Source organism: Xyrauchen texanus, chromosome 20 (genome assembly GCF_025860055.1).
Source record: "Xyrauchen texanus isolate HMW12.3.18 chromosome 20, RBS_HiC_50CHRs, whole genome shotgun sequence".
Lineage (NCBI taxonomy): Eukaryota > Metazoa > Chordata > Actinopteri > Cypriniformes > Catostomidae > Xyrauchen > Xyrauchen texanus.
This window is the reverse complement of record NC_068295.1, coordinates 38094880-38108953: the sequence shown is the minus strand read 5'-3', so window position 1 is coordinate 38108953 and position 14074 is coordinate 38094880. Positions and strand designations below refer to the sequence as shown.

General features: G+C 37.5%; 1 protein-coding gene across 1 annotated transcript; it reads right to left on the bottom strand.

Moving 5' to 3' along the window:
• Window positions 1–173: 173 nt before the first annotated feature.
• Window positions 174–12593, bottom strand: LOC127660588 (oncoprotein-induced transcript 3 protein-like). Its single transcript, XM_052150907.1, has 6 exons — window positions 12176–12593; window positions 6819–6932; window positions 4674–4796; window positions 4454–4587; window positions 4226–4381; window positions 174–338 (listed from the first exon to the last, which is right to left on the bottom strand). Exons 1-6 carry the CDS (start codon window positions 12591–12593, stop codon window positions 174–176), a joined length of 1110 nt encoding a protein of 369 aa, XP_052006867.1.
• Window positions 12594–14074: the final 1481 nt, after the last annotated feature.

The window sequence follows — 14074 nt, the reverse complement described above, 5'->3', positions numbered from 1 at the left end:
ATCTATGCCGTTGACATTAATACAGCCAAAATGATAAAAAAAAAAACAATGTTCTGAAGGTCGCACAAGGGTTAAACATTATAAGTGCTGATATGAGACAAGTGTGAATTGCTTTGTGTTAGTATGTGGGGTTAGTGCTAGCAGGAGGTGAATGGTGTGAATCTGTGTGTGTCTCATGGGTCCGATAGTATTTGAATGGGTCCACTAGACAGTTCGTCTTGCTCATGGTGCTGGTTGGTCCAAAGATCTCTTCTCAAACGCTTTCGACAGCCCTGCGTACAGCGAGACTCCCCTTGGGCCTGTGCACACACCAGCACACGGCAATGCAGGAAAACCTCCTGACACAAGTACACACATTGTTTTACACACAACAAAAACTTTTGTCTCCACAGAAACTTCTTTGGAGATTACAGCACCTCATAAATTTAAACTAAATACTTGACTATTACTCAACAATGAGTGACTACATCATTTGAGACAGTAAGTAATATAAGTAGAACTATATCATTATATTCTATTTCAACAAGCCATGTGATAAAGATGCCAGGATTGTTGGTCTCTGACACAGAGGTGTGATGCGTGAGTGTGCAGGACATTCCGTTTTAAAATCTGTCTTGCTTCGATTCCTTTGTTCTCATTTTCTTTCCTTGGATTCTTTCCTCATTTCCTAAAGCAAGGAACGGAAACAAGGATGCACAATCAGAAATGAGAAGCACCATGTGTCATTAAGATGCTCTTAAGCACTTTATGATTACTCCAGAGCACTCTACAACAATTTTCAAGTTCTACTTAAGTTATGATGCATTTGGGAAACAAGTATATTTTATATTACTAACTTAACCGTGCTTATGCAATCTGTTCAGCATTTATATGTGGATTAGGACATACCTGCACCCCAACCTCAGTTGCAGCAATAGCCAATGGCAAGAAAGATGTTTCTAATAACACATGCACAATAAGTAAACTGTAACAAAAGATAATTTTTTAATTTACTGAAAGTGCAAAGTAGTTTAAGACAAAATAAAGCGGGCCCCGTTTGTCTCTCTCTCTTTTATTTCACTTATTAAGTTGAGGCAGGCTCGATCATTAACACACAAAAGCACATGCAAAGGACACACCAACTGGATTACCCAGAATGCACCTCTTACTCACTCTGTTGTCCTTGCCGATGAACTTGAAGACAGGGACCTGATAGTGTTTGGAAAGCTGGTCTTTAGCAGAAAAATGACGCACCGTTTCATCTGAAATACAGCTGGGAAACATTTGAGATCATTGGTGCTCAAAAGCTACCAAAAATATACTGTAGACTCTGCTTTTGTGTAAAGGTGTTACAAGCATTTTTTTTTTTATATTATGCATAAATTGTTGTGGCGGTGCGCTTCTAACGACCTTCGCTGAGCCCCGTTTCACTTCGAGGATGCCAGATTTCCCTTTGTTTTGGACATTTCTCTCCCATGGACACTTTATTTTCCCAATTTTGTACATTTATGTTTATTATTATTTCCAATAAATGACTCTCCGAGGCTTGACGCCACACCCACCGTGTCTGTATCTTGCTAACTCCGCCACAGCTTCTCATTTTACTTATGTAATGTAGCATATTTATTCAGGTTATTTAAGGGTAGGATTTAAGTTTGTCCATTGGGAATTAATTGGATTGTAAAAAGTGAGAGTTCCCAGAATAAAGCCAGACCTGAGTTTGCAGTTGATTGTGGAGGACGCCTTGCCTCCATTTAAGGAGGCTTTTTGACCAGGATGTGGAGGCTGATCAAGTTCACCTTTGATGTATCCCAATGGTAATGCCTCTTTTTTACATTTTTGCAAAATATTATTTACTTGAACCCCACAAACCCTAAAGATGATCAGTTCATATACACTTACTATTTTCCCTGTTCCTCACACAATGCTATCTTATGACATCTAAACACTTTTACTATAGCACAAGACGATATGTATTAACTTATGTATTATGTAACCTACTACAATTCCTGTTCAAGTGTGATAAAATTTCCTGGTAGCTCAGCCGATAGAGTGTTGCACTTGTGATGCAAAGTACCAGGGACAGTCCTGAAGAGAATGATAGTCGACACGTGAGGTGAAAGGGTCATAGAAGAACCACAAAGTGAAATGGTTGCTTCAGCAATTGCATTTCTTTATGTCATACTGGATTAGCTTTTTATGACACTATTGGTTAGGTTTAGGTTTAAGGTTGGGAGTAAGGAGGTTCATGAATCAACCACTTAACCCTCATATTATGTTGCAGGTCAATTTGACCCATTTAAATTTGTGACATTTCTGAAACACTGGTTAACGTATGTTGTTTTGTATTGTGTTTAAACTGTATGGGTCAATCTGTCTGTCTTTAACAAAACATAGTTATTAACATAGTAATATATTAACATAAATATATTTATCTTCTTTTTTTCTGTCTCTGACAGGCCACAATAAAGGTTTTTCTGTTTTTAACTGATTTGCTGTTTTCCATTGTGTGATTTTTAGTGAATCGCAATAAAACCAATTAGGGACAATTTGACCCCTACAATTAACATAATAAGAGGAGTTAATATAATTTTGCAAAAATGTTGCCACAGTCATATTTTATGAGATCAAGCTGCAAATGTAAAATTATTTTAATTACGTAAACCAGTATTAAATTAATGCATTAACTTTCAGCAAGATTTTAGAAAGACTGTAACTCACAAGAGCACCCTAAAACAAGTTTTATCTTCTGAATAACGTGCACTAATGAATTGTGCACAATAAAACCAGGAATGTGAATTAAGAAATTAAACAGGGTCAGTTTCGATATCATGTTGACTTTAAAGTATCTTATATACTCAAAAGATTAGAGAAACGGTATACAGTTGCAAACTCATTATTATCACATGCAAATGAGCTTGTGATTTGCCACAATAAGTTTCCCGCAAAGCTCATTTGCATTTGTGGAAAACTTTGTCACTTGCCATAAACTCTCAATTTTTGCAAGGGAACAGTTTGACACCGCCCACGCTGCTGGGACCGGCGTCTAGATATGAGATGCACATGTGTAATGTGTAAACAATTAACCAATTTGACAAAAATGTGTTATCAATGACAACATGCCTCATTCTATGAATAGAATTTGGTCATTAGTGCACAGTAACTACCACATAGTGAAGCTTTATAACACTTTCTGATCAGATGGTCATTTTCTTTAAAAGCCGCTCGAAACTGTCAAAGTTTAAACTCTTGCTTAATCACAGCAGTTGATTGACAGGTGAGGGGTGGTGCTTCACTGCTGCCGGTACGCATACAGGACGGATTAGCGTTTACACTTCAAATACGATGTGGACACATGCGTTTTTTACCACATTCATAAGTTGGCTTTTAGGATCCGATCACAAACCGTTTTAGACCCCGTTTAGACCTGTATTTAGGACTCACCACATGTGATCGGATCACCCATAATGCATCTTAATACCAGCTGGAAACAGAGTATAAATTAAGTTCTTTTAACCACTCAGAGACCATATAAAATAGACTAATATATTTGCATTAGATAATGTGATATTTGTTATGTTTACATTCTGCATTTATGCCACTAATGCTAATGCTAGCTTGCTATACGCGGCCAAAATATGCAAAGTCTGTTAATGTATTTTATAGACTTAATAAAAAAAAAAATCACATTGCTTGGTCTTGGAAAATGTCTATGCAATCGATCAAACAGATGTAGTCAAGTTTGTACCAGCTCTGCAACCCTGTGTTCATGTTGACTGCCCTTATGAAATCTTGCCTGTTTTAAACCACCACAACTAACTTGAAATCAACTTCTTTTTGGCCAGATTTTGCTCAAAATGATGTTCTATTCTTCCTTCGATTACGCTAGGCATACTGTACATTGGCTCCTGAAAGGCCAAAGTATACCGTGACGCAAATTTCGCTTGACCGCGAACTAGACTTTTTTTGTCTCGCGCACGTGGTCCTTATCTGGGAACGTCGTCTGTGCATGCACTGGCCATTGACTGTACTAAAAGTGTGTCACAAAGCAGTTATAGAGAGCAGGCGTCGAACTATTCGTTCACGGTCAGAAAATTATTCTCAGAAAGGCAACATGGTCAGCTGGATGCAATCCTGCAATCCTATATCTAGGCCTTAAGGCTTAAGAGAGCTTGAATGTACGTCTAAAAAGCAGATCCATGATCCATGGTGACTAAGCTCCATTAGATTCCACAAGAAGCTTTACCTGCACCACAGTGCCGCAGGTCTTCAGACTGAAGCACAGATTAATATGGGTGCCATTGGAAATGCCACGGCAGGATGAGTTAGACAGGAAGATTTCAAGCCCTCCCACCAGGTCTTTGGGAACTGATACGTCTATGGAACTGGGATCACACAGGGACTGTACACAAAGCAATGTCCAAGTGAATTCTACACATACAGAGAAAAAGAGTGCAAAAGGTGAGAGTGAGACATTTAGCCTACCCTGACAGGTGCGTTTGTCATCTCCTAGCATCAGATCCTGGGGACAGTGACAGTAATATGATTCCTCCTCTGAGGAGCATTCGTGGCTGCAGCCTCCATTCATATTGTGGCATTCTGCAATCTCTACACAGAACCACAGAAACCCAAAGTGTATGAGTACAGTGAAAGTCTACCTATGCTCAGGACTCAGTGGTGTGTTACATTCTTACCTTTACAACTCTTCCCATCCACGTCCAGCACTTTACTAGGTCCACACTCACAATGACGAGAGCCCATAGTGTTGATGCACACTTCAGCGCAGCCACCGTTCTCTTTCACACATTCATTCACATCTAACACAAAACACACATCAGAGAGCAGTTAAAGTCAGAATCTGATAATTGAATGTTTGATAGAAAGAGATGGATAGAAATTGTAGCTCTGGTCCAAACCTAGTGAGCTGGCTTGCTTTTGTCTACTTGCTACCCAGGCAGCTACCTTCTAAGGTAGGATTCTAAACTAAATGACACCTCATAAGTGACTACTTTGGAAAGCACTAAAGGCAGCAACCCAGCTAACAATATTCTAATTTTAAAACTAAATGGCACACACAAATATTGGGAAAAATTGTAAATTGGTATTTTTTTAGTTTTTGTTTTTGGTATTGAATGAATTAATAGATTTAGAACACCAAAGGAAACTGTAGCAGGGTAAACCTCTGTAGAGGTAAATGGGAAACCACAGCAAATATTATTTTTGCATTCACATTAAGGAAAAAAATCCACTATTATATTTCTATGATGTTCAAAGAAAGAAAAGTGGTGGAGTAGTGGTGGGGCGGTGGCATAGTGGGCTAAAGCACTAAACTGGTAAGCAGGTTGATGGTTTGATCCCCACAGCCGGTGTTGGTTGTGTCCTTGAGCAAGGCACTTAACTCCAGGTTGCTCTGGGGGGATTGTCCCTGTAATAAGGGCTCTGTAAGTCACTTTGGATAAAAGCGTCTGCCAAATGCATAAATGTAAATGTAAAAGAAAGAGAGAGATGGATTATGGTAGCCAGAATAGAGAGAGATGACAAATTTATTGTCACTCCCACAGCAGCTGTATTTGAAACCCCATCACATTAGTGCTTTATTTATTTTTTAAATAAATGCCATGGTAATATCTAGTAAAAAATAGTACAAGCGGTCATTCTGACTTTATATATATATAACTTTTGTACAGGTATAACAAGTAATGAAGTTGCAATTGTGAGTTTATATCTTGAAATTATGAGAGTCAAACTCACAATTGTGAGAAATAAAGTAGCAGTTGCAAGATTAAAACTCATAGCTGCAACTTTATATCACATAATTGTGACAATAACTCAAAATTACATCTTTATTTCATACAATTGCAACTTTATATCTCATTATTGTGAGAGATATTAAACTGATAAAAAAAATATGATTAAACTGCTATGTTCTGTAGTAAATGGAACTCACAGTGATTTGTTAAGTTTTTATTTAAGTGGAAAAGATCTATAAAACACTTACAAGCAAGACTGGATGGAAAGAGAGGGTCAATGAATGGAGTGAAAGGGTTAATGAGGACAGAGGCCAAAAGGAAGATTACTTTTGCAACAATGCTTGACAGTTATTCAATAGATGCTAGAACGCTAGATCTCCTAGATCAGTTAATAAACACATCGCATCAAATCCAATCGTTCTTATTTTATTCACTCCTGTCCTGGTATGTCTTTTGCCCTTTCTACAGTACATACTTTTCAGAGCTGACACCAGTTTCACCTTGAACCAGCCAAAACAAAGTCAAAAGGGTCAGAGGTCTTAAAAATACACATTCTTTTTACAGGACTTTTGAAAGTTGCAAACAATGTTTCCAAAACCACAAGACAAGTAAGTACAGTGCTTGAGCACTTTTTGTTAGTATTAGTATCGGGCAGTTGGTGCATCGACAAAACATAAAAATCCCTTAATTGAAGATTTACATTTCACACATACAAATATCACAAACAAAAATTGGGTTTGGTTGAAAAACACTAATATTTTTGCTAACTGTGCTGGGGCACTAAAAGACAATTTGAGTTGTTTGTGACAAACAGATTGCGCTCTGAATGTTGCCTACAGAAATGCCTAAAAAACATTTATCCCCCTGAAAGTAACTGTATAATTCACACACTGTTCTTTATAACCACTAAAGGTATTGATTTTGCTGGCTGCTTTTGCGCATTTCTAAATTGTTTCTTGCTCCCAACAGTCTTGTTATTGCTTTCTTATCACTACAAAAGCCCTATCTCTCATTGTAACTCTCTGCAATATAACTCTTTTACTAGCTAAGCATTTATTTTGCCCAGGCCTGGACAAGGCTATTCCTCACCCAGACACATCTGTGCATCAGCTCCCAGAACCGTCATTGCTGGACAGCAACATTCAGACTCGACAGGGCAGTCAGCCCCATTACACTCCACATCATCACATATGTCATAGAAATCTATGGAGACAAACATAGATTACAAAAAGACAACAAAACACATTCTTAACCTACATGTCAGAGATCTCCGGTGGATTTTACAAAAATGAGTTGTAGCCGCCGATTGCGCCGTTTATTTGAGCATGCAGACTGCATTGATTGAATCAAGGATGCATCACTCCACCACTGTGATCCAGGCACTTGAATCTGCTCTTTAAAATTCCTAAAATGCTCTAGAGTACAATGAGTGTCTGGACGTGTCTCACATCTTCTGAGCGCATTATTTGATTTACATCAAAATTGAGCTGTATGTTTGGCCTTGCAGGCTGATCACATTGATGTGGCTATTGTGGATCACGTTCGTAGCACCAACAACTGGCAGAAGGAAGTGTGGCACTTTAAACAGACTTTGAAATATCCCATTTATGTTTACCTGATTTGTTTCAAAAACTTTTTTTTTTGAATAATTTCAAGACAGTGCAGATTTAAAATTCTGAAGGGATTATATATATATATATATATATATATATATATATATATATATATATATATATATATATATATATATATATATATATATATATTAAATAGTGTTGCCATGGCAATGCATTTAATGTCATGATTCCTTTTTATGCATATTCACATGTTTTTGAGGTACTTGGCATGCTTGAATTTTCATCAGAGTTGTCGGCCTGGGCAAAAGTCAACACATGCATGTAAAAATACATGAAATTCAGTAGTATGTTTTATAATGGGGCCTGATCACATTTATGTGGCTATTATGGGTCACAGTCATAGCGCCACCAACTGGCAGCAGGAAATATGGAACTTTTCACAGACGTGAAGTAGCCCTCTTGTGTTTACATGTTTGTTTCAAAATTCTTTAGAATAATGCTAAGACACTGCTGGTGTAAAATTGCAAAGGGATATTTGATATTATAAATAGTGTTGCCATGGCAACACATTAATTGTTATTATCCCTTCTTCCTACATTTGGGTGTTAACTTAAATGGTTGTAACTCATGAATGCTAGAGAGTGCAGACCTAAGCCTGGACTCTTTATAAAGACGACACATGGCAGTTTATTGTGTATTATAGTGTATTTAAGTGAAAACAGTTTTTATAGTAAAATAAAAACGTTAAAGAAGTTGAAGTTTATTGAAATGAAAAGGCATTGCACAAACTTTTTATATATATATATATATATATATATATATATATATATATATATATAAATAAAATATACAAAAAATATCAACGGAAATGTAAAAATATTAGAAAATCAAAGCCACATGTCTATCCCAGATCTGATCCAAATTTTAGATCGATATATCAGAATGGTGCTGATCAAGCCTTCGCAGGGCATAAAATAGGGACGTTCTGAACAGATTTCCCCATAAGAATCACTTAAAAAGTGAATTCTGACTGATGGTTATCAACTTTGACCTCTCTGAAGCTTTCACAGTGAAGGGTAATTTTCTTCAAAGGAAATAATTCATAGGGGTGATCATTTCTGAACAGGACGCACCAACGCTGGAGCTAGATACAAGACTGGGATTTATCTTTATTTATATTTTGTGCAGCCAGAGTTTTCCTGGGATGTACAGTTCTAGTACGTTTTCTATAATTATTACGCTTGGAGTATTGTGATTCATAACATGGATATGATATTTTATTCCTTTGTTTTTCATTCATCTGTATTGCACAGAGTCTCCCGCCTCATTGTAAACAAAGACTGTGATTTACTGTTTGCGTTTGTGGGCAAGTTATGTAGTAATGCTGACAAAGATAGATCATCGTTCGGTTTTCAAATATTTGGAAAAGCTGGCCGATATTGAGATTACCTCTTAAGTTTCCACTGTAAGATTGCTCTAGCTTGATCAGCATGATGGAAAGGGGCAGTGAGTGGCTACAAACCAAAATCTATTGGATAGTTTAAAAAATGGGGCAAGTAGTTTGACACGTCCCACCCCCACTTCCTGTTTCAGTAGGAAATACAGTAAAACAGTAACTCCAACCATGCTCGTCAAGGCAGTTCAGGGTAACTTTAAGGGAAACCAAATGGGATTATGATGTTTTACTTATAAACCTCTTAAATAAAACTTAATGGTTATTTTCTGCAACTCATTTAATTTGAAGGGAAACTTTATGTCAAGTGGTTTTTATTGTCGTTCAACCATATACAGTTAATACAGTACACTGCGAAAAAATACACAATATTCGTCCAGGACATGGTGCTACATAAAACAACATAGTACAAACACAGAACCACATGAAAGTACTGTTATGTCTTCATGTAGACAAGAAAGACTAAAAAGATATTCCTTCAGGAAACTTTCATCAAAAATGCTCAGAACCAACAGGGCAAATAAACATGCACATGTGCAGCATTCTCACTCTTCTCTTCATCTCCCTCATTACATAACTACCACCAGGAACTGATTGCCATCTAGTGGTGTATTAATGTAAGGACATCACAACTACACAGACTAAATAAGACCTACACATTCTCACATAAAGTGCACGTGCAAACGTGTGCAAAAAGTAAGGGTCAATACAATAATTACTAAAAAGGAACAGGACAATAGACACAGTAAGAGACCAGTACACATTTCTAATCTGAGTAGTGCAAAAAGATGACACTTTCTAAAAATGCCGAATGTAAACATACATACTATGAAATAGTGTTCTATGGACATAGCAGCTATTGAGGTAGCAGCCAGCTTAAAGTGACAATGAATAAAATGCAACTCTGGACATGTGCAAAAGTCTGATGGTGTGTACGCGTGTATTTATCACTTTGTGGGGACCAAATGTCCCCATAAGGACAGTAAAACCTGACATTTTTGACCTTGTGGGGACATTTTGTCAGTCCCCATGAGGAAAATAGCTTATAAATCATACTAAATGATGCTTTTTGAAAATGTAAAAATGCAGAAAGTTATCTGTGAGGGTTAAAAGTGTTACTGTGTACAGTATAAAAACCATTATGTCTATGGAAAGTCCCATAAAACATGTAAACACAACGTGTGTGTGTGTGTGTGTGTGTGACAGGAAGTCCAGGCCCAGCAGGCTCAGCTTTCCAATCAGGTGCTGAGGAATGATTGTGTTGAATGCTGAGCTGAGTCTATGAATAGCATTTGAACGTATTCTGAGTCCTTTTTATCCAGGTGGAGGGCGATACTGTCGTCTGTTGAATTGATTCCATATGGTTGGGATGATACGCGAACTGCAGTAAGTCTAGTGAGGGGGGCAGCTGGGTCTTAATGTGCCTCATGACGAGCACATTAATGTTCTATTGAAAAACAGATTGCAAAAGATGAAAGTTGGGTGTTAAGCATTAATTTGTTACCAAGTATGTGAACATTGAAGTTTTTGATATAAAATAAAGCATTTGTTTTTAGCTGTGCACTCAAACGGCCCACCTGTTGGCCAGTGACAGGTTTAAAATGGCCGTGTAAGACAGGCTCTGTAGCCATTTTCACCAACAGTCGCTAAAATTGGTATAGTTCTCATCAATCCAAACAAATTTCATAATTATGTGTAACGAGTTCCAGCTCGGCCATGGAAGGGAGGAGACAAGGAGCAGAGATGCAGTCAAGTAAGGCTCTTTATTTCTCTGCCTTCAACACTCCGCATGCACTCTTCTCAGTGCTTTTCTCATTTCAATCAGATCAGTGTAACACAAACTTTGTCAACATTAACTTCTCTGAATCTTCAGCTTCACAACACATAAAACACTAAATAGGACACAATAACATTTAGCCATTTCCTGTGTCTCGTGCTAAATATGAATTACCAAGACACAGAGTTAAAGCTTGACAAAGTTTACAATGGACAACACAATTCTTTTTGTAGAACATCTCATCATAAATCCATGAACATTTCACACAAAGTCAGTACTTTGCTGACTTAACCCTCTAAAAGGCATAGAATGTACCTTTTTGTACGAAAATGATCACAATACTTGAAAGGGAGTGTAAATGTTTGATCACGCTAGAGATTTGCGGTAAATCTATGTACCTTCAGTTAATAGACCCTGTCGCGTAACCAGAAACTGACAGGAAAATCCGCTCTGATCAAATTACGTTTTACATTTGAACAGCTGAAGTGAACCAACCGCTTAAATATTGATTAATCTCGCACTGAACGAGTTGAAAACAAGCGCCACTCCGTAAAACTATGCGAGTACCAAACGGCTGAGCGTGCCGTTTTATTTGTCCATTAAGATTTGCCTTGAATGCATTTGAATAGCAAACGCCACGTTGAGTTACAATTAGCTGAACATGATGGCTGTTATTTGTGCATTGTTGAACTTGCTGACAAGTGATTCGCTGAAACTGTTTTTTTTTTTTTCATGGTAAAGAAACTGTTCATAAATCAATGGTGTTGGTTGCTATTACGATGAGACTCTTCCGGGGCAGCAGGAAGTATGACACTTTTAACAGACTTTGAAATGGCCTTCTTATGTTTAAATTAATTGCTTCAAATTTCTTTAGAATAATGTTAAGACATTTTTTAAGGGATTTTTGATATCTTAAATAGTGTTGCCATGGCAACACATTAATTGTTATTATTCATTTCTTCCTATATTTGGGTGTTTTTGAGGCACTTGGCATGCTTAAAATTTCATGAAATGTTGCACACTCATCAGAGTCGTTGGCCATTAGGGCTGGGCAAATGTTCACCCATGGGCGTTTAGGAGGGGCCCTGTAGTGCCCCCTTTAAAATGGGCTTGTAAGACAGCCTCTGTAGCACCCCCATTTTCACCTTCAGTCGGCAAAATTTGAACATACTACCGGTCTGCTTAAATGTTTGAAATTTGTTTTGTAGACAAAAATATAATTGTGCCTCCATAATAATATATTTCATTCTAAAACTAACATTTTATATAAAAAAACAAATAATTGAAATTGATGACTTGGACCAAATAATAAAGTAAAGTAGCCAAGTGCCCAACATTAACGGGAACTCCTTCAATACTGTTTTAAAAGCATCCCAGGGTGAAACCTCAAAGAGTTGGTTGAGAAAATGTCAAGAGTACATGTCTTCAAATTCTAGGCAAAGAATAATTAACCTAAATTAATGAGAAAAGAGGCATTTTTGCACTGAAAAGAACAACAATAGATTATATGCGGCACAGCACTTTCTAAGCGCATGTAGTACCTAGTTTTAGACACAGATTTTGTGCTTAAATACTGTTTGAAAAGGTGCCGCAATGGTTTTGTGAATTTGTCCTGTAGTGAGACGAGATGAATAGTTACAGCCACAGTAGACGTGGAAGCAAACAGAGGGTCGGTAGACATAATAACCCTTTACACAGGCCTTCACACCCACACTAGCCGTCCAATGACAACAGTTGTTATTGAAGCTGGCACATGCAGGCAGAGTAACAATGCCATCGCCAGGCTGAGGGTGACTACCGTTCATCCAAATGGGAGTGTGGGTACCACAGTGGTTCTCTTCGATACAGAAAGTATACATAGCATCCCCAGCCATCCCTGTGAAGCGATACCATTCCCCCACCACCTGACGGTCACAGAGAGGGACTCCTGCCAAGTTGTTGACGTGGTACTCTGTGTTTCGCCAAGGCTCATTCAGACTGATGTAGGCTGAGCAGGGATCTAGAACTGAGCAGGTGTAAGGACTGGAAGAGGTGATGTGTTGGTTAGGTTTCTGCATATTATATATCTAGTGGTGATTACTTTAAGACTACACAGGAAGCACAGCTTTCCCTAAAAGTTCCTAAGAAATTCAGTAATGTCGAGTTTAATGTATGTACAAATAATCTATATAAATTGCATATCACTGTTTATACATTTGAATATGTGGCAAAATTCTTTTTTAAATATTCCTCATCACTATCGTGCTTCTGTTCATTTAAGTAACATAATCTGCATTTAGAGAAGTCTATGGACGCATGGCCAATAGAGTCCCACTGAAGCCATGTTTCATTGGGAGTCTGTGGCACTCACCTGTGCCACTTCAACCAATGGTGCAAAGATCAATGTTTATTGGATGAGAGGCTCTAAACATGTCATTTTGAGTCCCGCCCAGACTGTGTGCTTCTCTAGGAGTCTATGGGAGCTTCATGAGTGCTATTTGCATTCTGCATCTGATTGCCTATTGAGCGTTGACTTTCAATCAATGTGTTTTTGTCCTGGCTGGAAGCTCGGCTTCTATGTATGATGATTGGTCGAGCTCTCAAATGGGCGGGACTTCCCAACAAAGGGCCAATAATTGAAATATGATATACGTGATTGACAGCGTATGAAATGTAAAAGCACAGCCGTCACGCGAGAGTTGAGCTTAGTTAATAATAATAATAATAATAATAATAATAATAATAATAATAATAATTATTATTATTATTATTATTATTAATTATTTTTTATTTTACAATAACACAACAGTGGTACTGGTATCTCATAACAGCTCATACAGCCAAATATCTTCTTACAATCTTTGCATATACATGTTCAAATATATATGCATATAAAATGATAACAAAAATAGAAATAATAGTTATAATACAATAGGGCATATCTGAGTCAAAAAAACAAAAAAAAAAACAGAGGGATGTATCAGTCACTGAGCATCTGCAAGAAAGTTCCACAGAGAAGACCAAGTGCGCCAGAAAACATCAGACCTTTGATGCAGATCATATGTTAGTTTCTCCAGAGGTAGAAGAGTAGTGGCCTGACTCATCCACATATTGACTGAGGGTGTCTGAGGGGTTGACCATAGAAGTAAAATACATTTTCTTGCTAAATATAAACACAAATTCAGTACAGTTTCTTTGTCACCATCAAGGCACAGACCAGATATACATTTGGAGACAGTGCAAACATCTTTCCAGTAATCTTTTGAGTAATTTTGTGGATCTCCTTCCAGTAAACTTTAATTTTATCACAATCCCAAAACACATGCATCACCATACCAGTGTCTGCCCTGCATTTGAAACATAATTGAGAAGAATTGGGGAACATTTTATGAAGGCGAACTGGAGTTAGATATGTCCTGTGAATAAATTTATAATTTTGTTCATGGGCCGAAATTGAAACACCTTTAGGGAAAACACATGTACAAACAGATAGCCACTCCTCGTCACTAAAATTTGATCCTAAGTCCTTTTCCCATATTACCCTCAAAGAGTCAAAAGT